The sequence below is a fragment of the Parasteatoda tepidariorum genome, chromosome 3 (assembly GCF_043381705.1).
Source record: "Parasteatoda tepidariorum isolate YZ-2023 chromosome 3, CAS_Ptep_4.0, whole genome shotgun sequence".
In the NCBI taxonomy this organism is placed as follows: domain Eukaryota; kingdom Metazoa; phylum Arthropoda; class Arachnida; order Araneae; family Theridiidae; genus Parasteatoda; species Parasteatoda tepidariorum.
This window is the reverse complement of record NC_092206.1, coordinates 91,526,501-91,553,175: the sequence shown is the minus strand read 5'-3', so window position 1 is coordinate 91,553,175 and position 26,675 is coordinate 91,526,501. Positions and strand designations below refer to the sequence as shown.

Here is a 26,675-nt window from a genome sequence, read left to right as displayed (position 1 = left end):
AGAAATTGTGAAATTAAGTCACGAAGATTGCCGAAAGATGGTGCTGCAAACCATCTATGATCTGAGTGATCAGTTCTAGCTTAAAACGTGAAAGGAGTTGGTCGTATAGGATTAGGAGGTTTAAGCCATATACATAAACAAAGTTTATTTTTGGTGATGAAATATTACAGTTTTACTGCATTTGTATTGTATTAGAGAATTGTGTGCAGCATACCTTGCTATGTGTTAGCAACTTTTGTATCTGAATACCAAAATTTCTGTCAAAAGGTTTTACAGCTTTCACAACAGATACACGCCATTCACTAGACTCCCTGTTGTTGTTACTTATGCTACTTGCCATTTAACAAGCCTGCTATGGGAACCCAAGCCTAGTAGTTGCAAAAAAAAATATAGCGAAGTAGGTAGCGAAAATATAGCGAAGTAGGTATAACATTATGAAAATTTAAGAGCACAAAAACGTCGCTGTCATTTCAGCTAAAATTTTATTTTCACTTTAACGAGTGACTAGCAGCGTCCAGGTGTTTAATCTGACATTACGTTAAAGTGAAAATAAAGTGAGTTTCCACTCTCTTTTGACTTTTACGTTATGTCTGATTATGTAGGTAGTTTGCAGATTCCATTGGTAATTCGAGAAATGAAATGATTTTATGGCACTTTAACGCATAACCTTAGTTAAGCTTCACATTAGCTCAATAATCTGTAGAATAATTTATTTCCACACTTTACTGATATAAGTCCAGATAAGGCGAATTGTCCAATCCCAATAGTCCAGATAAGGACTATTGGGATTCGAATTATTGGGGGCCTACTTCACATGTTCTTCAATTTTTTTTTCTTTTTCAGGACGTGGACCCTGTGCGGCACTCCTGAGTACTTGGCTCCAGAAATTATTCAGAGCAAAGGGCATAACAAAGCAGTGGATTGGTGGGCTCTGGGTATTCTTATTTACGAAATGCTCTCCGGGTAATAATAAAGATTCACGCTAATTACCATTTCTAATGAATGATAATTGTTTAAATTAACTGCTTCTCATTTTAATTTCAGGTTCCCTCCATTTTTCGATACCAATCCATTTGCAATTTATGAGAAGATATTGGCTGGGAAAATAGATTGGCCCAAACATATTGATCCTATTGCCAAGTAAGCTCAAGAATCGATTTCGTTAGAAAGTTCCTTTAAAAGAAAATTGCATAATTTCAATTTAATTTCGAAGTTTTAGAATCTTTCATTTTTATGTCAATAAAAGCAGTTAAACAGAAGAAAATATACCAAACATTTTTTAAAAACTCATTAATGTACAGTGAAAAATAATTCTTACATAGATACGCCTTGCAAACTTGCAAAAAACTGATTTTATTTATTCTCTACTTTCACCACAAAAAAAAAATATATATATATATATATATATATATAGAATGTCTCATACAATTCTTTATATGTTGATTCATAGATAAAAATAGATTTATAGTAGATTTTCTTACTAATTTTAATATGTAGAAATCGTTCTTTCCCCAGGAGCCATTAAAACTCAAGACTCCAATTAAAAATTTATTTTCTAAAGATGATGGATAATAATTCTTCGAAATATGCTCATTAAAGAAATCCCAAAAATTCCCCATAGTCTGCATAGCATCATCTGTCAAAACGGATCAAAGATGGTTAAATTTTCCCTTTTGGATGACGTTTCATTACGTTAACGATTAAAAGTTTTATACAAAATTTGTGTAATTTATTTACCTAAGTTGCTTACAGATGGCACTGCACACTATAAAAAGTTCTTAAAATGAATACAGGTGCCATAGGACTGTAGTTTAATTTACAATTTTCACAATAAGCATGCTGTTTGTTTCATTCCTCTATCAATTCCAAAATTTTTAATTTAGCCACTCCTCCTCTGGGCACCCTGTATGTTCCTTGTATTAGTTATTTATTCTGATAATAAATCTGTTCGGATATATAGGATATCCAGCGAAGAATTGGATGATTTGAAAATTAAAATTACCGTAAACAAAAGGTGATAGAGGAATAAAGCAAACGGTATGTTTATTTTAAAAGCTGTAAAAATTCCATACAGAAATTTCGGCGTTTAGTAACAAACAAAAAAAATACTAACTGATGGCGCTGCAAGCCATGGATGACCAGAGCTATTAGTTTTATCGTTAAAACATGAAAAGAGATTGTCGTAACGGATTAGGAGGTTTAAATCAGGTATTCTATTGAGCAATCTAGTACTGGAACATCACAGGTTGAATTACAGTCCTACGATATATGTATTCTTTTTAAGAACTTTGTACGCAATACAGCGCCACCTTTTGGCTACTTTTTCATAATTTCTGTGTAGAAGTTTTACAACTTTCACAATAAACAACATATTATTTGTTTCAATCCACTGTCCTTCTTTGTATTCGAGTTTTTTTTAATTTTAAAATCAATAAGTCATCCACTGGATACCCTACCCGTAACTGTTTCTTTTTCATTCAAAATCCCTAATTTATTTTATGACTATTTTTTTTAATATGAACATTAAAAAAAATGACGAAGAGGTAAAAACATTTTCATTCTTGTCCTATCTTTAGGCTAAAAAAAATCCATAAATCATCAAAAGCAGCTAAAATGAGATCGTAAAAGACGTTTAATTTTCCATAAGTTTTCTTCTGATAATGCATTTAGAGTTAATCCATTTGTTTTCATTTCTTGAATCTTAATTTTAGATTTTCTTTTCTCCTTTCATTTTTTTTTAGAGATTTAATAAAGAAACTGCTCGTTCCTGATAGAGCGAAGAGGTTAGGAAACATGAAAGTAAGAGTTTTTTCTCTTCTCTTTTAGCCATTTCTTAATTAACTATTCAACGTCGCTTACGAAGAAAAAAAAAGTTACTACTGTACACTCTGAATTATAACGTTTGCTTAATGAAATAGAAGTTTTGTGCCAACTTTGTTTATCTAGCATTCAAAGAAAAAAGAAATATGTTCCGCTTAGTTAAATGTAACTGTAACTTTTTCTATTTATTTTGAATGCTTGTTCTAAGAATTATAAATTTTTCTTCCGTTGGGGAGATGTAAACTACTCGAAATAATAAACAAATCTCAAGATATAGTGTGTATGTTTATGTATCGCTTGGTTGGTTGGTAATGATGAGATATCTCAAATATTGAAAGATGTTTTATAAGAGTGAACCGAATATTCGGTTACTATTCGATATTCGGCCACCTACGCGGAATGACGGCCTAGTCGAATAATTTCTTTATTTTCTAGATATTGAAAGAATGCATTAAAAATTTTTTATTGTGGACTTTTGATTATTGTTCTGCTACATTTTTAGTACTTTTAACCTTCTTTCTTTTCAAATTAAAATTTACTTTGTGTTTTTTTGAAAAATTGAAATAGTCCATAAAAAAACTAATACAATACATAAATATTTATTTATTTTTATTTTTTTCAATTGCTTATTTTCATTAGTAATTTTGTTATTTTTTGTATGAAATATAGCATAATTATATTAAAATATCAGTGGTTCATTTATATTACTTATTTTATCATAGTTTTATACGTGAAGTATTTCACCACAAAGCTCATGACTATTTTAAATTGCTAAAACTTTACAAACGTTAAAAAGAGGCAAAAAAAAAAAATTTCAACTTAAAAATCCAATGTTTTTTTTTAAAAAGAACAACTCGGTGTCTATATATAATAAAATAGTTATTATTAAGTAGGTCTAATAGTTAGGTGACCAAATATTCGACACCTGGCTAAAATCTCATTTTGGAGATTTTGGTCGCATGTTTTATAAATGTTCGTTAAATTTAAAGAAAATTTTTCTACTGCCGTACAGTTTTACCTCCTGCAACCCCTAAATAATGGGAGAAATGCATTTTCTTATGCTGCATAGTAAACTCATAAATGCTATAAAATTAATTAAACTTTATAAACCTTTTTAGTTATTATTATTTCAAACAGAAAATTATGCATTTTAATTTTTAGCACTTTGCCTATTTTAGAATAATTTTATAGTGCATAACTTCACATTTAAGTCATAAACCAAAATCCCTTAGTCTTAAATAATAAGATTATTTGAGTCTAGTGGTCATAAAACAGACCAAGAGGTAACTTGAATCGAATTTCTCATAATGTTTCGTTTCCATGAAAAAATCCGACCAACAAGGGGAAATCCAAATATATTTTTACGTAGACAATCGCTTTATAACAGCGTACAAATGGAAAAAAAGTACTAAATTATTCCTTTTTTACGTAAAATAGTTGCATCTGAATGTTGTTTAATATATTGGATTCTGGGTCTCAAATTTACACAGAATACTATTAAGCAATAGAAACTCAGTTATTGTGTATAATTTTGGTATTCTTCTTAAAAAGGTAAACAATGGGATAAAAAAATTTGAAAGTAGAAGTATCAGAAAATGCCTGCGTTTCATATTATGAAGTATCGGAAGTACATAAAACAAAATATGAATAGTTCTGACGGTATTTGATATGACGAGGTTAAAATCTATGGTTTCCTAGGAAACCTGGTTGAAGTCTGCATTGGTTACTAACACTCCCTAAAAGTTTGAATATCAAGAAATCATGCCTTCGCACCCTATAAAATCTGCAGAATATTCAAATAAGAAAAGGTTTAGTCTTTGGAAAAGTTCAGCTTGGTATCCTTCCTTTCTAAAAAACTAAATCCATTGTTATAACTTTTTTTTTCTTCTTGTTATTCAGTGATTATTAAAAATTATGTTTTTTTAAAATGTGCTTCATTATTCGTTTAAAAAAAACTAAATTAGAAGTCTAATAAAAAATATAACACAGTTATGAAAAAATAATTTTTATTATTTGCAAAGAGAATATTTTCATTAAGCAAAAGTTGGTTTTTGAGTACAAAATTACATGTCAGTAAAATTTTTAAAAAAATACTTATTTCGTTTAATTTTATTTAACAAAACTGAAAATTTTGTAAAAACCTATTTTACATTTCTGGTTGGCAGGGCGCTGGACTCGCGTTCGTGAGAACGGGAGTTAAAACCCAGCTGGCCGGAGACTCCGTGTGTAGTAAATGCTGGCTGGTGCACGCTAAATCTGTCCGGTCACAAAGTCCTCCATTTTCCCATAGCAAATTATACTTCCGGAGGTACTGAATTGGAGATAGATCATTCTCTGGTTCAGGTCAAAATTACGATTTGTGGATGAATGTGTGAATGGGTCCGCGCTATAAATGTGACGTATGGGTACAGTAGAAGTCAAATTCTTGACCATAGATGGAGCCACTGGCAAATAAGAACAATCGTATTCTTTGCCTTAATGGCCTATGACAATAACAACAATATTTCACCCTTATTGAATCTATTTCAAAAATTTTGTTTTATATAATGCCAATTCACATTTGCCTTCTGATTGCAGTAAAAAATTAATGGCGGAAGAATACTATACATTTACTTGCAAAGATAAAAATGAAGTAATAATTGTACTTATTATATTAATACTTTCCATGATATATATGAAAAAAGATTATATTTTGATTGAATTCTTTATTTTTTTATTCTCATTTAGTTGTAGATTTTTAAAACGTCATATTTCAAATAAACTCTATTTTTCATATGGAAAAAAAAAATTTACAGTAACATTTCGTTGTGATTTGTAAGAGCGACTACAAACCGGTTAAATAATTTAGTTCTAAACTTCTCTGCCATTTTTTTTTTTTTTTAAATACTATGCATTTTTAGTGGGAGAACATTTCAATTTTTATTAATATATTATTTTCAGATTAATTTAATAAGAGATTTATGTGACAGCTAACGATGGCGAATATGTTATTATTTCAGCATCCTTATTAACTTCGTCCCATTGTTAATATTGCTTTTTATTATTTCTGAACATTTTAAAACTTCCTGAATTTCAACTTATTAGCTTTCATGTGGGATACTGAAACTCATAAAAGTTACACGATTTAATTAATCATAATTAATGTTGTGCTTTTGCAATTGGTCTATAACTTTTGTTATCTAAACCTCAACGGTCATTATAGAGGGGGGGGGAATCCAAAAGAAACTGTTTTATTTTAAGTAACATATTATCCTATATAAAACAAGAAAATTACTAAAATGAATTGGATTTTGTAAAGAAAATTAAAAAACAACAAAATAGACTCAGATTTTAAGATAGAATATTAAGACTACTAAAAAAACACTTGCACTTAGTGACAAAATATGGAAACCATTAAAATTATTCATATTTGTGACAAAATATCGAAATTACTAAAAAAAAAACTCAGATTTTACGATAATTTGTGAAAACAAATATAAAGAACTTGCGTTTTGTAAAAAAATATGGAAAATACTAAAATGATTCACATTTTCGACAAAATGTTATAACTCTACTAAAATGACTCCTTTTGAAACAAAATAAGAAAAATACGAAAATAACTCACATTTGAGACAAATTATGAAAACTTCTAAACTTATTCACATTTTGAGACAAAGTATGAAAATTACTAAAATTACCCACCTTTCGAGACTAAACATGAAAGCTACTAAAATGACCCACGTTTGGTGAAAAATATGAAAACTACTAAAATTGCTCACGCTTGTGGGGAAAAAAATATCCTTTAAAATTTAAATGTTGCTCACATTTTGTAACAAGTTATAAAATTTTCTTAAATTATTCACATTTTCTAACAAAATATTGAGACTGTTGAAATGATCCAGATTTTGTGAGAAAACATGAAGACTACTAAACTCTCTCATAATTTATAGCAAAATATAAAAACTACTGAAACGATTCAAATTTTCAGGATCTATTACATAAACTATAAACGATAACAAATACTACTACTTAGTAAGAAATTGGGAGAAATCGATTTCAGTTAGCGTTATGGAGTTAAAATACATTATTATTAATAGTTAGCTCAGTAAAATAATAAATTTAAAAAAATTTCTCTCAAGAACCGCTCACTAAATTACAAATACTTTATTTTGTGAAAAAAAATTCGTAAAGCTATATTTCATTTCATTAGAATTAAATTTGAAACTTAATATCTTTCTTTAACATATATTTTGATTTAAGATTAAGGCAAACTTTAACATGTCCGAAATAGATAAATAAGCAACAAATAAAAATAATTTTTTTAGTATATTTTATAGCTCCGTGATCGTAATTGATATTTAAACTGCTCCAGAGACAAAGCAATTTAATAGAAACTCCGCCAAATGAGATAGTCTCAACTAATGTCCAAAAACCTCATTTATATTCATAAATGTCCCGCTAAGAAATAAATGTAAGAAGCGTTTGACATCTCTGTAAGTCTTTGGCGATGATTTTTTTTCTATTTATTTCTGATGTGTTAAGAAAATTAATTATTTTGAAAGTTCCTTTTTTTTGTTCCGAACTTGTTTTCTTTTGATTTCGATTAGCTGTGCTACTTTTTATTATTGAGTTATCCTTTAGTTAAAACTAACTCCTTTTAGTTTTTGTTATGTACGAAGCATTTAATAGAGTTATTTTTTTAATGAAGCTTTCTAAAATGATTTGAATAAAGACCTGTAAATGAGTTTTATTACGGAATTCTTAATATTTATTAAGAAAATTAAGAAAAAAAACATTAGAATAAATCTTAATTTCTTTTTATTTATATATCATGAAATGGATGCTACACATGATCACATGAACTACAGCGATCTAAATGCAACAAATCCATCTTAATGTAATACTTTCTCATGCACTTTTTTAAAAATACTGTTAGACAAATTAAAATTATTAGATAGTCAGGGTTGAAATTTGTAGGCTGGATCTGTCAACTTTGGCAGCTTATTATGTGACATATGTTTAAATGTTTTACAGTTTTTTTTTCCGTTTGTTGAAAAGTTACCTATGTTACCTGCTTAAAAAAATCATCGTAAGCTCTAAAAAATATCAAAACATATTTTTTTTAAAATTAATTTTTATTGAAAAAGGAATAATTTGAAAACTCGCAATATTTGTGAAATGCGAATTCTTGCTTAGAACTACAGTATCGTAGACAGACAGTGCCAAACATTGATGGACTAATTGCCTGGCACCAGAACAGACGTAGTCCATTATGATACCTTGCTCATTGGTCACAACAGAAATATACTGAAACTAACAAGACAAAATGGTGTAAAAACTTAAAGAATAATTACCTGGTGGTTTCACCGATCGTCGCCTGTTTTATTGCATGGCATCGCCAAACTATGCAGTGAGTGCACTATTGCAAAACTGCAGAAAGTGGAATTGTAACTCCATCGTTCTTTGCACTCACTAGTATTCACTGACTATGCCACTTCATTCTTAATTTGGACAACTTTTTAACGGAAAAACAATTCAATTTCAAAAATAGTGTGAAACTGACCTTCATGGAAGTCATTTACTTGCGTCCACTAGAATTTTTTTACATTTAAATGAAAAACCTGCCGCTTCGATGGCAAAAGTTTAGAGAAAATACAGTTACATACTTTGATGGATGAAAGAAAAAGTTCCTTTACTTATGTCTGTAAGCTATCAAAAAACATTCATCATAATTTTTCTAGAAATTTCCATCTTGACTACCTAGTATTCAAGTAATCGGTAAAATCAAATAAATACTTTTAGAAAGAGAAGTTTTTATGCACTTAATTGCAAAAGAAGATTACAAATAAGGCACCATTTAAATTGTATCTTTAAAAATACTGAACTTTTAAATGCATATTTTATAAATAAGTAGCAATATTTTATGATGAGAAATTAAGTGATTGCAGATTTTCACTTTAACCTATATTTTATACCTCTATTTAAACGTGAATTTTCTTATAATATTCATTTTTTAATTTTGTCAGCATGGATCGGAAGACGTGAAGAGGCATCGATGGTTTAAAAATATTTCCTGGGAAGATGTCTATTACAAGAAAGTACAAGTAAGTTTCAAATCTTTATAAAAAAAATTTAATATATGTTTGTTGCTCTCGCTTATGTGAAATATTTCTCGATGTGTTAACCTTTCAAGAGATATTTTCTGAAAACGTCTCGGTCAAGGGGCTTAGTCTTTCTCTCGCTGTATGAACACAACTGACTCTAAAAATCATATCGCCTAATGTCTTTTTTGCTATCTACTAAGCGCTTCTAAAGAACTCAACTCCAATACCATATCTGTTAATCCCTGAGAGCTACAAGCGCATTTATAAAGAATGGAGCTCCAAAACTGATCATCAGATTACTACTGCTACTCTTTTCCTTATGTTGACCAACTAAAAATTTGGCATTTTAAATTGAATCGAAAATTCTGTTAATATATTCATATCATCTTATCCTAATCTATAATAATAAGATAAAGAGTTTGTGTGTGTCTCTCTTATAACTTCAGAACAGTTTGTTCTACCATCCTGAAATTTGGATAACGGCTGCAATGGGCAAATTTAGCTCCCCATCCTCAAATTCGTTTGAAATTTTCAATTAGTTCGTTCGGTTGAGCTGAATTAAAATTGAATTTTTTTTCTTTGGGGTAGAACTCACCATTGATAAAAATGAGACTGCAGACGATTTTCTTTCTTTCAAATATTTTACAGTGTTATTTTCTAGCTTGTAGCTCTCATTAAAAAAAGGTAGTGTTTTGAAAATTGTTTTAATATTTAATTATTTTTCATTCGTTATATCAGATAAACTCAATGATCAGGAATAACATGATAGCAGTGGCGGATTACGTCATCAAATAAATTAGTATTTCTACAGTTTGAAACTGCGTGTTTATTTTGTTTCTAGTTATGCTTTTAACTCATGAATCAGTAAAACTACATAATTTAAAATCAACAGTTATTGAAATAAAAAATAATTAAAAAGATGTGTATTGAAAGGTAAAATTTTTAGAGAAACAGTACAATTCATGTAGGAGAAACGAAAAAATCACCGTATTTGATGCTTGTTTAAGTTTGTTATTAGGCAATAATTTAACTTAGAAAATAGTTATGTTCTAGAAAGTAAAATTAATGAAGAAAAAGTAGTTATTCTTTAGGGTATCCGTGAGAAACCATCATGCTATTATTGACTCCAATGAGGCTCGTTTAATCTTGGTAATAGGCACAAATTGAAATTTAAAAAAATAAACTAAGTACTAAAATGAAAATTTAATTGAGAAATATTACTACTTCAATTAAAAGAAACGTAATCAAATTATTATAGACGCCAATGTGGTTTAATTAATTTTGATAATAAGTACCAATTGAAATGAGAAAAAAAAATATACTGTGTACTATGAAAAAAAAGTATACTATGTAAATATACTATGTGAAATGAAAAAAAAAATATACATATAAAGCAAAATTAATAGAGAAATTATACTAAATCGTTCCAAAAAAAACGTAAAAAATTGCTGTATTAACGCTATTAATTCTTAATTAGTTTTGTTGACAATTACTATTTGGAATTAAAAATAAGTTATGTTAAATGGAGAAATGGTACTAACCCGTTAAAGAGAAGCGTAAAAATTGCCAAACTATTATTAACTTCAACGATGCTTAATTAATTTTGATAATAAGTGCTGACAAAAATAAAAGAATAAACTATATACTCTAAGTATTATAAAGCAAAATTGATAGAAAACGGCTCTAATTCATTTATGATAAATGTAAAAATTGCTATATTATTATTGACGCCTATGATGCTTCATTAATTTTGGTAATCGGCACTATTGGTATTATGATAATTGCTGCAGTTTCAAGAGGTACCAAATCTACATACATGGGTACAACGTATTATATTCGTATATTTGATGCCTATTGAAAATATATCAATACTGTATGTACTGTGAAAAGAATTTTTTTGGTCCTTCTAAAGGGATAAGTACCGGAGAAAATCGCATGATTTTGATGGTAAATTTTAACTATCACGAGTTGGCCTCCAGAATCACGCCAAAGGATTCCGAATCTTTATTTTGATGAGATGAATTACTTAAAACGTGTTTACGAAAAACGTCAATCCAATAGCGTAACGCCACCGGGAAGGTCAAAATATAATAATAAATTTTAAAAAATTGAACTATTTTAACTTTATTAAAAATGTCGGCATATGTCTTTCAGTTTTGTGCATTATTTCGTAATGTTTTTCAGTACTGATGAATGTCTACTTTTTTCCACCCTGCACAAAAAGAACGGGTATTTCAGCTAGAGTTAAAATATAAAACAAATGCTTGTTTGCGTTTTTCACATTCAAATTTTTAGAAGAAATTATTATTTCTGAAACGATCAAGTTTTAATGATTGATGTAATATTCTGCACTGTTCAAAAGTTATTCTGGTATTTTTCCTTACATTATTTCTTTCTTTTTTTCCCTTTCCTTAAGTACATAATTTTAAATTGGCATTACTAGCTTGATATTGTAGTTTCTGCAATAGATAGTTATAGTAAACCCTGTCAGTAATAAAAGTAATTTATTTCAATTCGACAAAATATTTAGTCCAGTTTTGGTTACGAAACAGTCCCAGTATTAACAGTTTTAAATCAGCATAAATTCGAATAAAAAAATATTAATACAGTCAAACCCCGCTATAGTGAACCTTCAAGGAACCGAAATTTCGGTTCACTATATCCGTTACGCAGGCAATTTCACAAATGGTTCCAAAACTCCTCCCTTTTATTACATTATATTCATATAAATGACTGAAAAATATTATGCAGTAGCAAAAAATGTGTCATTTTTCATCACTCTTCGTCTTGCGTACAAATAAAAATTAGTAATCTTTAGCTGATGAGCAATCCTCAACATCAGATATGGAAACACTTCCCGACTCTCAGATAATTTTTCCTGAATTTCTGTTATTCTGCTTTTTAAACCTGTCTAACCTGCCATTCGAGTACATAAAAGTAATTTCTATAGATGGTTTTAAAAATCGGTATGTGTATTTATTTTGAAGTAGAAATTTCAAAATTATTACAAAGAAAATGGGGAGGAAATCAGTCGAAGACAGAAAAAAGTTCATTATAACCAACTTAATGACTTCTTTGGTTCACTTTATCCACTGAAAATATTATTATACGTGTATAGCAAGGCACGGGACCGAGCATTTCGTTCACTATATCCGGGAGTTCACTATAAGCCGTATTCACTATAGCGGGTTTTGACTGTAGTATTTATTTTAGTCTATTTTTTTCAACATAATTTAGCGTAAAATAAATTTTTGATAAAACAAAGGGGGGGATAGTAATAAAAGTATACTTAATTGCACTGGTCTTTTTTTAAAAAATCTGATAAGGGTTCGAGCCGCATACGGTTTCAATTAACGGTCAGATCTACTAGTTTTGCTGAAGTTCGTTACAATTACTGGCACTTGACTTTTTTTCTGCTCCAAGAAAGCTCACCGTATAAATTGACGGTCATTTTTCCGCATTTTACGGAAATTTCTTGGAGTGTGGGTTTTGATGCTTTCTCTTCAAAGAACATGATAAATAATTAATTTTAAAATTCTATACAACTTTTCTCTATCTATCATACAAATTATTCAAGCATAAAAGTTCGAAAATAAATATTAGAAAACGATATCGGAAATAGATTTGCTGGTTAAATATGTGTTCTTTTTCTTACTTTGAAATTTTTTTAATAACAGAAGACTTACCAAAACATTTGTATTGGTTACACATTATATTTCAGCAACAGTCTAGGAGATGCGCAGAAAAATATCAGTAGAATTCGTTGTCTTTAAATGTATGTTCGGAAAAGATATTTTTAAATCCTTTACTTCGAAATGAAAATAAATATTGCTAAGATTGTGTGTTTTGAGCATTATATATTCTCTCTTTATTTATTATATTCTTTTAATTTTCTTTGGTGGTGGTATTCTATTTCTAATCTCCCTATTCTTTTCTTTTTTTTCTTTCCTTCTTTTCGTCACCTTGAAGCCCCCCATCATTCCCAAAGTGAGTTACGAAGGAGATACGAGAAATTTCGAAGAATACCCAGAAAAAGATGAGAACTCCCGCAATTCCCTCAACCAGGAAGAGTCAAACCATGACAGCACTTTCTTCGATGACTTCTAACATCGTCTTCTGTGTTCTTCATCGTTGTACATAGTCATGAAAAAAATGAACTAAAAAAACTCTTTGGTGACGTCACTTTCACTTGTGATAATAATAAATTATTTCCTTCTTCCATTTTTCGTCATCTTTTTTCTTCAAAATCATGACTCACATTCAATTCAAACTTTTGATTCGTGGGATTTTGATCCATGCCCTTGGCAGAGCACATGTTTACCAGGTTCGAACCTGAGCGTTGGCTAGTCGATACAAATCCTGCTCCTGGTTCGAGCAGATCACAATGCTGACGTGTAATATCCTCAGTGGTAGTCGAATCATGAGTTAGAATCCCCTTACCGTCAAGCTAACCGTGAAAGTATTTTGTGGTTTTTCATCTCCATATAATGCAAAATCCCCATCGAGGCTGGTTTGCTATAAACAATCAAATCATCATAAAGGAGTTTCTGTTTAGTTTCAATATGTCGCCAATTGAATGTACATAAACTTTTGTTTCATGAAACTTCTATTTGTAATTTTTGAAATAAATTATTAAGTAGTAGAAGTGAAGTAAAATTATTTACACGTTTAGGTTACAAATATTAAAGCAGAGAAACGATGGAAACTATGTCGAATTCTTTTTAGAATTTTTTGAAATAAATTATTAGGTAGTAGAAGTGAGGTCAAAATTATTAAGACATTATAGGTTACAAATATCAAAGCTTAGAAACGACATTATCCAAAAAAAATTGAATTGAAAAAGGATTAAAAACATCAAAGCAGGTTTCGCTTCCCAAATGAAATGTAAAGTGTCCTCTCAATTTTCTTCCAACAGTATAACTCTTTTTGACGTGTTTAATATCAACCTTCTCAATAGTAATTTTGTATTTCATAACCGGCGATGAACAGTCGACCCAATTTTATAGGTTTACGACTACTAATGTTCAACTCCGTAGCCTTGTAATTTTGAACCCAATCCAGAAGACAAGGGAATTCCTAGATCGAGTATTGGGAGAAATTTGCCTTCTTGATGGAGCTAACCCGCATTTGCGTTACATAGAGAGGAGAACCTCTCACGGTTAGCCTGACAGCAAGGGGACTCTAACCCATGATCCGTCTACCACTGAGGATATTTTACGTCAGCACTGTGGTCGGTGCAAGCCGGATGCGAAATTTGCATCGAATGGGATTCGAACCCGGTTCGCCACATTGGAAGGCGAACGCTCTATCCCCTGAGCCATTGCGGCTATCTCAATAGTAATTCATCAGACTTTGATAACGATTTTTGTTTTTTTTTTTTTCTCACCTAAATACTTTTTTTTAACGGACGGCACTGAACTTATCGTTCTTCGCCTTGTAAGATGCCGTTTGCGTTGCCTTGTGAGCACCTCGTAACCAAGGTCACGGATGCGAGCAACATTACCCACGCCACGCTAAATACATATACATACCACATGTTCATAGGGTGCGCTACATTCACACATCACAGACAACAGAAGACAACACACAAAGAGAAACATCCATACCATGAGATGGATTCGAACCCGCAGCCAGGCACGTTAACCGCTCAGCCACCTGACCGAGCGGTTAACGTTTAAATACTAATAATATAAAACTCTTATAATCATATAATTTTCAATTTTTTTTTTTTTTTTTTGATTTAAGGCGAAGTTTTTTTAATTATTTGTTAAAGGTGGTGGTGGCAAAACACACTGTATACTCAATACATATGCTTTTTAGTTCGGTTTCTGAATATTCTACTTTTCAAACTTTTTTAACTGACCAGAATCTATTTATTTATTAGTAAGACGCACATTTTGACATTTGAATGCGTTTGAATTTTCGGACTTTTTTGCTCTTTAAAAACATTTTCTTATAGTTTTTTAGGGAATAGTTTGAGAATATAAAATGTTTTATTTTACTGTTAGGGCATTTCTTATCTTTAGAATTTTTTTGTAACTTTTCATTCTTACATCTTTTACGCATTTTAGCTTTCACATGTTATTACTTACCGTTTACTAATTAAATCACTGCGATTTTTCAATTATTTGACGCATCATTAAATCTATTATGGCTAAAAAGGTACACAACACAATATTTTTTTTTCATTTTTCAACTTCATTGAATTTAATTAAGACTTTACTAAAAATCATACCTCACTTTTTATCTCAATACATGTTTTAGTACAGTCATATACGTAACATGATTTTTTTTTTAAATAGATTATGTTTTCCGATTGAAACTCTTGTTTAATTGTTAGGGAATATTATATTTATTTTAAGGGCAGTTTCTGGATATTTTAGGTCACCAAAATCTAGCCTCTATCTTGTTATGTTGAAAAATTAAATTGTAAGGCTGTTCCCTGAAGTTGGGGAACTCCGTTCAAGGAATTAAAACTTCTAAGAAAACCATAGATCTAAACACTACCCCATTGCCCTATATCCGTAATAGAGGTAATACTACCCTTATTCAAATGGCAGGCGTTAATAGCCGCTTCCCCATTATCCAAACCTGTTATGCCTCAGCTATTTCTAGCCAAATCTCGGGAATATTGATGGGAAAACCCGTTAATCCATTTATGTCCTTAAACTACTCTGGCAGCAGCAGCATCTACATTTACAGCCAATCATTTCGCCAAAGTCATTCCGATACGCCAATGTTATGAAGACGGTGACGACCCGTTGCATAATGAGTTTTAGGAAGTTCGAAATAGCTTTTAGAATATTCCCCCTGAATTTCGCGCAGTCGGTACTCAAATAAATGAACTCTGAAATGCTACACATTGATTTGGACAGAAATTAGAGTTCTAATGGGTTGGCCGCGTGGGTCAAATGGTTATTTCCGTATTTGATTTGAAAATCAATATTATCTCCCTTGAATCTGTTAAATGTCTGCTAATTTGTTGAAACAAGTTGTCCCTATCTGTTGCTCATTAACTCTTTCGTTTTATTATTGCTTGGGTGGAACAGCCGATCTTTCTTTTTTCGGATTTACTACTATTACAGCTCAACTCAGAACCTTGTAGTTTTGAACTCAACTTATAAGACAGGGAAGCTATTGGATGGAGCATTGGGACAAACTAGTCTTCTTGGAGGATTTCTGATAGAATTAGATCGCGTTTGCGTTATATGGAGAAGTAAACCAAGAAAGCCTCCCACGGTTAGCTCAACAACAATTGGATTCTAACCTATGATCCGTTTAACGCTTAGGATATTTTACATCAGCTCTATAATCGGTGCGAGCCGGGAGAATGTTTCGTATCAAACAGCCATCACTGGGATTTAAAACTAGGTCACTTCATTGTGAGGCTCCCTCACATGAGATTGGATCAAGCATTTTAATTAATTTTCTTTTATAACCGGCAGTGAACAGCCGACATACCGCGTTTGCGACTCTCATTGTTCGTAGCCTTGTAATTTTGAACCCAATCCAGAAGACAAGGGAACTCCTGAATCAAGAGCTGGGATAAAACAACCTTTGTAAAGGACTTTTTAATGGAACTTACCCGCATAAGCGTCACATGGAGAGTAGAAATTCCCATGTTATTCCGTCAGCAAGGGGATTGTAACCCATGATCCGTCTGTCACTAAAGATATTTAAAGTCAACACTGTGGTTTGTGCGAGCCGGGACCAAATTTCGTATCGAACAGTCAACGATGAGATCCGTTGGTCACGAAATTGTGACGCCTTAACAAGGGCGCCGGCAGAATAATGTAAAAGGAGGTGCAACCCTCTAACAAACTGCCACCCCCCCCCCAAAAAAAATAATAATAAATTTAAATATTCTGTTATTACATTTTGTTTTGTTATTACATATACTTCCATCTGCTAATTTTTTCAACATACATTTCTTCATTGTTAACAAGATATTTAAAAAAAAAGTACGAATTTCTTGTACTTGCAAATTTTGCCACGAGAAACTGTATTGATGGAGCATAGCTACTGCCTTTGAAACACAAATAACTACAAACAGTAGTTTCGTATACTAACGTGTTTGTGCACGCTTAAGATTGGTATTTGTTGTGTTGATATTTATTGAGTATTAGAATATATATATATATATATATATATACTATGTATGAAGATCAGTTCTTACCGTATTTCATCACTGAAGCTACAACGTGGTACGAAATGTGGTGGAATAGAGAAAATTCTTAGGAATCCCTCGAATACATCGATTTAGTAATTGAAGCCACACCGTTTTATCCAGCTGTAGCGTAGGCAATCAAAATTGGCCTAACTCTTCCAGCTACTACGTGCACTATTGTACGCACTTTTAGTACAATGCGACGCATCAAAACATGGAATCGGTCTACAATGTCTCACCAGAAATTAAGTAGTTTGTGCATGCTCAATGTGCATAAGAAAAGAATCAAAGATGACTCAGAATTCATGGAAAAAGTTATAAACAGATTTGGACAGCTAACATAACGATTACAATTCTTGTTTGATTAAACAATTTTTTAATTGTTATGTACCAATAATTACTTGATTATTTGTTTTTGAATAAAAATATTTTTAATAAAAAAAATTTTGTAGCAAGATTGTTTTTCTGTATCTCTTTAATTGTTTAAAAAAAAAAGCCAGGGGGTGTAAGTGTACCTCCTGCCGGCGCCCTTGCGCCTTAACCTCCATGACCCCCCCTCACCCACAGTAAGATGTTTTCACTTACCATAAAACGCTTTGCTTTAAATTCAATTACCTATTTAACTTAGCTAATTCAATTTAACTGCATTTAAAGAAAAATCAGCTTTGTAGTTACGAGAAAGGAAAAAAATGTCGGTCTGGAGCATCTAATGTAAATTGCGTTAAAACTTTTTTAATAATTGTTTATGATACATAGATTTGGGATACAGATTATGCACGGTGCGTGAAAGAAAAGAAAAAAGAATCTTAACATCTGAATATTTAGCACTAGGGGGCTAACCCTCCTGTTCGCTGCAGCTCACCAACCCTGATTAACCCTGACAATTGCTTTATAATTGCCGCAATTGCCTGATAATTGCCACAATTATTGCTGTTTCTTGGCATAAAATAGTTTAAATTATTCAACTAAAAATATATGCACTGAAAAGAACACATGTGCCTCCACTTCCCATGTTCAAATATTTCCCTTATGGTGCTATTAAGCATTAACAGGTAAGTGAACATAAATTATTTTTTAAGCAATCATTTTTTGAAATAATATTTAAAATTAAAAGTATGTTGTTGTTACAAATTGGGTGAGTTCACAACTGTAATTTAATATTTTAGCTGGTTAAAATATATTTGAGGGTGCCCCTTGGCGAAATTGGCGACTTATGTTTGGCGCCATTCCTGTTTGCGCAGAACACTGTGGTAACAGGAATGGCGGCCAAAACTTTATAAAATTGTAATGAAGCAAAATTAATTAACACAATAAGATGAATTTTGAATCGAAACAAAAATTAATGGAATAAGCACAGAAAGAAAAGGAAAAGAAAAAAACTCACTTCTTCATTAAGCTTGAATATCCTCAGATTTAGGTGCACAGAATTCTCTAATAGCAGTTAGATACTATCTAAATTTATCATGAATAGAATCTGTGTTCCTCCATCGCCACATAAATTCGACGAAATACGAATCGAAAATGCCGTCCGTGGTACCGGACAGGCGGTGACATTTTCTTTATAGTCTCTTTTTATGACTGCCCACATACCTTCGATCTTATTGACCAGAAGCAAAAGTAACCTTACCAGCCGGTATCCAACGTAGAACTAACGGACCTCTGAAATTATATATACTGTTGAACATTTAAAAATAAAGCTGAAATCTTAACCTATTAGAATCACGATTGGGTTTCAACATCGCCCAGCTTGGCGATCAACCGCGATCACAACTTGGCGGGAATCAAGGGGCACCCTCAAATATAGTCTACCCAGTTAAGTTCTAAATCATTTAATGAATCTCTTAAACCGTAATTCATTATAGTATACTGTAATTTGCACCACAAAATAATAATTGTAGAACGGTTAATAAAATCGGACATCAATTTAAATAACTTTATCCTAAAATGTGACGTAGAATTACATTATTCTAATAATAAATAATAAAAACAATCCTCTAAGCTCCTAATTTAGAAATGAAACAGAATCAAAAACATAATAATAACAGTACAGGTAAATTCAAACCTTTAAATTAGGGAAACAAAAATATTTATAGGAAAACAATAATTTTATGACTTATATCAATTTTATGCTGATGACAACCATACCATTATGAAAATTAATAAGGGTAAACTGGATCTTACCACGTGATTTTCCTGCCAATAAAAATGTATTGACAACAATGGAAAACTGCGACACCATCATTAGATTCTTATGCATAGTAAGATAATGGTTAGATTTTTCAGGTTATACGATGCAAAGCTGCAGTTTCGGAGAATAGATTTAAAATGTGATTGTAAATTAATGTTGACGCTATTTTAAGTTACTATTAAAAATATCTTTTTTTCCGACGCATTTAGATTCTTGACCCTCAACATATGGGGGGTGGGGGTCTTTTTCTCTCCTTCTTCGGAGAGGCGAAATTATAACTTCACTTATTAGAAACTTTTCATGTTCCTTCAAGCTGTCAATGTTATTTCTATTTCAAGCCTCGGTTTTTATTTTATCTTATAATTTTTCCTCAGTGCTCAAATGCAATTTCGTTTAGAGTTTTTTTTTTTTTTTAAAGTCTATAATAAAACGTTTAAGAATTAATTAATACAATCCAAGCTATAATGTTATGGTAAGACAAAGTTTACATTCATATTTTCAGTGTAAAAATTATATCTAAACTTTTACACAACTTCACCCAAAATTTTGCAAGTGAGATTGGATTCGTTACGGGGAAAAAAATCATAATTCTCAAAACAGTGGGAGCACTGAAAACCCAGAAGAAATAAAAAACAGTAGACCAAACGCAAAATAGACAAAGAGAAATAAATACAACATATAAAATAAAATTTACTAAAATTTGCCAGAATAGTTAACTTTTACAGCAGGCTTTACTTTTTGTGAAACATAATCAAATACTTAACTTTTTTGAATTTAATTCATCTTACATAAAATTTATTTCTGAAAAATTGTGTTAAGTAAGAAACATATAGTGAAAGAATTGAAATCCATGTGAATGAATCTTTGTGTAAAAATATAGAATGCGTCATTTAAGAGAATTGATACTTGACGAGCTGGGTTAACTCGAAATAGAATGGAAAGAACATTTGCTAACGCAAACAAATGCCACGTTTCAACAGCCAATCAGGATCGAGATCACAACGTCACTTGCAGGTATCCCGTTGTTTTTAAGAAGATTACTACAGGTCCTATAAATTCATATTAGTGGCAGTAAATTTTTGTTGTTAGAATTTAAATTTTTAAAGCTCACTTTATCCTTCAGAGTTCAGAATACTAAAACATTGCTTGGAAAGTTACAACTGTAATATATGCCTAGCCACACCGATCCCAATGTCCGAGACTCTTCCCCGAATTGATTATGAATGGCGTATAAATAAGTAAGGAAAACTAAATACGAAAGTCTTCGCTTAGTTGTTAAATTTGGGTCGAACATTTGAAAGGCGCATTTTAAGCTTTGTCTATTTTCTTAAACACGCTTTTTGAACTGTGTCCATTTTTTAAAAAGCACGCATTTCGAGCTGCGCCCAGAATACGACGAGTTGTTTATAGATTGTCAAATAAACAATTTCAAGATCTGTGAATCATACTAAATAACATATCACGGTCAAGGCTTGTGAAATTAATTTTTTTTTTGGCCAATATAATTGATTAACACAAGGCGGGGTATCACTGGTAGGTCGATCCTTTAACGATCTATAGCTAAAGAAAAACTGGACACTGCTGCTACGAAGAACCAATTTATCAGGATGTAATTGAGATTATAAATAAGGAAAAAAATTATTTCTACCAGACTTAAAAGTAGTACACGAAAGAAACAGCGTGGACAATAAATAAAACTCTTAACAACTTTTAAACTTTATCTAATTATAATAATATTATCATTTATCAAGTTAATAATAGTAAGCCTCTAAACTTTAACTAATTATAATATTATTATAATTTATCAAGTTAATAATAACTTTTAAGCTTTAACTAATCATAATTTATCAAGTTGAGAATAACTTTTAAACTTTAACTTTTAATAAAATACTATTATAATTTATCAAGTTAATAATAACTTTTAAACTTTAACTAATAATAATATTATAATTCATCAAGTTGATAATAGCTTTTAAAGTTTAACTAATAATATTATTATAATTTATCAAGTTGATAAGAACTTTTTTTGAAAGAAAAATATACAAATTATACATTTAAATTATTATTCTAGCTGATTTTTTTTTCTTCTGATTTGTTGTCAAAAAAGTACCTTTGAATCTCTCTTCATTGTTTTGCAATTGTATTTTAGACACCACTCATTCCCAAAGTGAGCCACCCAGGTGATACTCGTTATTTCGATACTTACCAGGAAAAGAAAACTATAACATCTTCTCCAATTAAAGACAGAGATTTAAATCTCTTCAAAGATTTCTGATCCAGTAAGTAAAACACACTTTGATTCAAAATTGTGCTATTTTTTTAGAGTTATTTTGAAAATAGAGCGTTTTGATTTGAAAATCAGAAAATACTATTTTTTATTTCGGGGAGGGGGTAGTTATTTATTTATCAGTTAACCACCAAGGTCTCCAGACTTTACACCTGGCGCTTTTTGTTTGTTCTGTGCGGCGATGTATACTACTGCCTATGCCAATATCTCTTCTAAACTTAGGAATTCGTATACAGCTGTGCAATAACTAAGGATCAATTACTCTATGTCTTTCTCGACAGTCCCGCAGTGGACTGATCATTAAGACACGGTTCCCAGCAGATCACCGAAGTCAAGCATCACTGACTACGGTCAGTGTGCGGGTGGGTGACCACTTGGATCAGTCCATGTAGGATCCGAGGATGTGCGGTATGGGTCCTCGTTAAACTGTNCTCGTTGGGCTACCGAAGCGGGGGATCAAAATTGTGATGGCATGTCTTCGGATCATCCTCAGGGATGTTTCCCAGACCGTCGCCAATAGCCCATTGTGCAGCTCTAACACGACGTAATTGAACTACAACTTTCTCCTCGACAACGAAATCTTGACGAGCTGCGATGACTCAGGGGATAGAGCGTTCGCTTTCCAATGCGGCGAGCCGGGTTCGAATCCCAGTCGATACGAATTCCGCATCCGGCTTGCACCGACCACAGAGCTGACGTGAAATATCCTCAGTGGTAGACGGATCGTGGGTTAGAGCCCCCTTGCCGTGAGGCTAACCATGGGGTTCTCGTGGTCTTCCTCTCCATGTAACGCAAATTCGGGTTAGCTCCATCAAAAAGTCCTCCACGAAGGCAAATTTCTCCCAATACTCGATCCAGGAGTTCCCTTGTCTTCTGGATTGAGTTCAAAATTACATTCGTAGTCCCATAAAATTGGGTCGGTCGGCTATTCAACGACGGTTATAAAATTAAAATAAAATCTTGACATGGAGTATCAATCTTATGTTTCTCGTATTACAAATGTTGCTCGCTCTGAATGCATAAAATAACTTCGAACTATCCACTATGTATATGTCACGTCATCTATTTCCGTTCAGTCTAAATAAATATTTAAAATAACTTTCATTTTGAATAACAATATAATGCGCAAAAAAAAAAATCACCCCGATTAACTCTTGATCTAATGATCGGATCCTCAGGTATTAGGATTCAATCTTAATGGTTTAAGAGGTTAACCTCAAAATGCTAAATAGTTGTTGCAGACAAATTTGAACGTAACGAAATCGTTCAAGAAAACTTATTTTCGCTGAATAAACTCTTTTTTTTCAACGGATTCGAATTTTTAACCATAAAAATAAAGGAAATCGTCCAATCTGAGTAGGTCCTAAGAGTTTGGCAAACCAAAATTTGAACCAGTTTACGTTAATTTTATTTTTTAAGTATTTCACTATAACTCGAGAACTTTTTAAGCTGATCGGAAAAAAAAATTCACACAGTTATAACATTCGTTTACACAAAGACAAAATTCCAAATCAAAAAAAAAAAATTTAATATTTATTTGTTGTTTTATTAAAAAACAGTCGAAAAATGTTAAATTGCAAGGTTTACAAATTCTTATATCATTTTAAAGAATTTAATTTTATCACTCAAAAAGCAAAATTTAAAGGAAAGCGGTCGAAAAGTTCTTGATAAAACGAATTTTAAAGTCGAATATTTAAAATTTGGTTTCTCACGAACTATTTTATTCAAAATTTGCTTTTTGACAAACAAAATTACATTCTTTAAAATGGTGTTAAAATTTCGAAACCTTTACAATTTAAAAAATTTTCCTCCTTTATTATAAAAAATTTTAAAAAATACAAATAGTTATTGAAAATAATATATGAAATTGTTTTTGAATAAACGAATTTTTTAATACTGTGGAAACATTTTCGAGATATGACGAAATATGCTAAAAGAGAAAGTATCATAAAGGGGTATAAACTATGGATAGCTCTCCTGAACAAATCACTGGTACCAGATTTCCCAGAGTGCGACTATCCCCTATATTTTGAAAGTTCGAATCAGTCACAAATAAAGGATGTTTTTCGCAGAAAATATATTTTCGTGTCTGAACTCGTAACTTAAAGTATCATCTGCACTAATTAAATAGCATATTTGAGGTCACAACTGTGAACCATTGAGTCCTAGTACGTGAAAATCCGATCAAAAGATTTAAAGTTATTCAAGGAGATTTATTTTTTCGCGCACTGTACATTAAAAGTGATGATTCGGCAATGAACTTGAACATTTGTAATTGATTTGATGTGATGTTACAGTAATTTTCTTTCATATAAATAGATGGTATAGATACATTTTACGCCATTAACAATTAAAATGTTTTTGTAATACTTTAAAACATTCGTTTTATGTGTTACATATCTCTTCATCATCATGTTTCTGAATGAGAAGTTTAAATATGGATTGCCCAAAAGTGTACACTGCATAAAGTAAAAAAAGGAACACCTTGAATAACTTTCAATCTAATTATCATATTTTCATGCACAGGGACTCAATCTTAATGGTTTAGAAACTAACCTTAATATGCCTATTATTTAGAGCAAGCAATATTTCAAATTACAAAATTAAACAAAAAAATGTACTTTTTTTAACGAATTTAGATTTTAGACCAGTGTTTCCCAAAGTATGGTACGCGTATCCCCAGGGGTACGCGTTCTTATGCGAAATATCTTGCACCAAACGAAAATTTCAAAAAATTTTATTTAAAAACAAAGCTAGCCATGAAAATTTACGATTACGTATTCTTCTATTGGCTATTTTTTGCAGAGTTAACAGTTAATAATTAATGGTGTCAACCGCCAGTTGTGATTTTTAACTTTCGTGCCATTTTTTCATAGTAAGAAATACATTCATTTTTTTATTAGTGGTACACAGCGTTACGAAAAATTTAGAAAGGGTACACAAAAGTCATAAGTTTGGGAAACACTGTTCTAGACCATCAAAATATGGGAAGTACCCGCAATCTGGAAAATAGGGTCATAGAAATTTAGACAGGAAAGCTGTTGAACCCTTAATGTTATTTTCACTTCTTGCACATATCGGATATCTCCGGACCTAATAAATGAATGCAAATCAAATAACTTTTATGCATTATTATAAAAACGAAAGATAATTGTGTGTTTAAAAAAAAAACAGTTTTATAATTATTTATTAATGGTGGTAAAATAGTTGTATACGAGAAATGGTTGTGATTTTCCGATCGCCAACTCTGTTGAGATAACTCCTTCGGAAATCCGCTCTCTCCACAAAAGTAATTTACTTTCAACTAAACGGGCTCCCACCAGTTCATAGCTGGTACACTGCAAAGGTCTCTTTAATCAGAGGCCCGAGGACTAGGACTGGGCAAAATTCAGAAGCAGTCACTTGAAATTTCAGAGTGGTAAAAAGATTTTTTTCTCCTTGCTCCCTTCCCACTAGTCCTGCTCACCTTCTGAATTGTTTAGGAGCCTCCTGGAGGCAGCTATTGGTTGAGCAGCAGAAGATTTTCGATGTTCTCAAGTTCTCTTTTGAACCTGGTGTAGGCTTTCTTACACCAGGGGGATGAGTAACAACAACAGCATAAGGTATACAACAAATTAATCAATAACAAAATTCTAAATTTGAAAGAAACCTGCCGAACAACTCGAAAACTAACCATTTACTTTAAAATCATGAAATACGCAATGAGTGAAATATGAAATAAGTGAATTTCAAACTTTAAACTGCCCTCCTATCCAAACTATTGGAAACACATTTTTCAGCATGTGGCTACCCTCCCCCATATTTTGACCCTCAAAAATACAAATCCGTTGGGGGAAAAAAAAGATTATTCAGGTAAAGTACAATTTTGTAATGAACTAATTAGCATATTTAAGATAAGTCTTACGAGCCATTAAAATTGAGTACTAGTACGTGAAAATCCGCTCGTTAGATCAAAAATTAATCAGATTGTTTGCTTTTTTATTTTGTGCACTGTACATTTCAATATTTAAAGTAGAAAATAGTTTATATATTTTTAAAAAAGCTAGCAAGCTGTGTCATTAAATTTATTACAGTAGAACCTCAATGAACCAAGGTTTCTGTAAACCGGGTCGGCAACGAAGTCTGAGTTTTTTTTCTGAAAGAGCCCTGAAAAGACCACACTATATTTTTAACTAAGAAACTAAACTCAGCGGCATGACAGCCCTAGAGGGCCAAGGCCTACTGTGCCCATCTCAGTTTTTTTGACTATGGGCTATGGGGTGCAGGAGCAGACGTTTCGGTCAGGTGGTCAGCCGAACGCAGAACCTCCAGTGTTTAGTTCCCAAGCATGCTTGGTACTCATTTATCGACCCACTGAAGGGATGAAAGGCTGAGTTAAACTTGCCCGGCCCGAGGATCGAACCAGGGACCTGTGGCACGACAGCGTCAAGCGCTACTGCTCAGCCACCGGGCATCACACTATATACACAGTTTCTATTAACTGAGATTTCTGATACCGAGGTACAAGCGTTCCTAATTAGCTCGGATAATCGAGACTCTATTGAACTAACGTTATGGATAATCACATATTGTTTAGTATAACTACTTCACCTTAGGCCTCGATACAATACAATACAATCTGATACATTAGTATTCAATTATCTTAAATCTTATTTAAGTTTTTTCTCTTTTCTAGTAACTGAGTAAAGGAGAGATGGAAACTTGTATACTAATAGCAACCAGCTAAATGTGCAATAAAATATAGATTATTTATGTGATGTACAGATCAGATCAAAAATTATTCTGAACAAATATAAATCTTATTGTGAAATATTTTAAGATATTTAATAAAAACTTTTTTATCATAAGACTTGTTTTTTTTTCATTGCTATAACTCTATAAAAATCAATGCAAACATATTGATTGAAATTCTCAATATCCAAATCAATCGGGAAAAAAAAACAAGAAAAATTATAAGGCTAAAAATTATAATATATCTACAGTGCTTTAAATATCTAAACTGACCTAGTGAAGATAACAGTGCCTCCTACATTTTTCTAGCAAAGCAACTATACACCAGAAACAAATAGTCACTGTTTTTTTTTTTTGTTTTTTTTTTAATTGTGGAATATAGATTCAACAGTTTATGAG

At 31.5% G+C, this 26,675-nt stretch overlaps 1 protein-coding gene across 3 annotated transcripts in view; it reads left to right on the top strand.

Annotated features, from left to right (window-relative positions):
• LOC107451496 (Protein kinase, cAMP-dependent, catalytic subunit 3) overlaps positions 1-26,392 on the top strand; it is a 72,018-nt gene extending 45,626 nt beyond the window's left edge. For 2 of the 3 annotated variants that reach the window (XM_043049041.2, XM_071179001.1), the window contains exons 4-8: positions 844-963; positions 1,045-1,140; positions 2,742-2,799; positions 8,826-8,903; positions 12,873-13,124. In XM_043049041.2, the coding sequence (XP_042904975.1) occupies positions 844-963; positions 1,045-1,140; positions 2,742-2,799; positions 8,826-8,903; positions 12,873-13,010 (490 nt within the window). In that variant the 3' untranslated portion in view covers positions 13,011-13,124. Of the gene's footprint in view, positions 1-843; positions 964-1,044; positions 1,141-2,741; positions 2,800-8,825; positions 8,904-12,872; positions 13,125-21,407; positions 21,538-26,220 lie in introns of those variants that run through there. The other variant, XM_043049042.2, reaches the window with a different exon arrangement.
• The last annotated feature ends 283 nt before the right edge of the window (positions 26,393-26,675 follow it).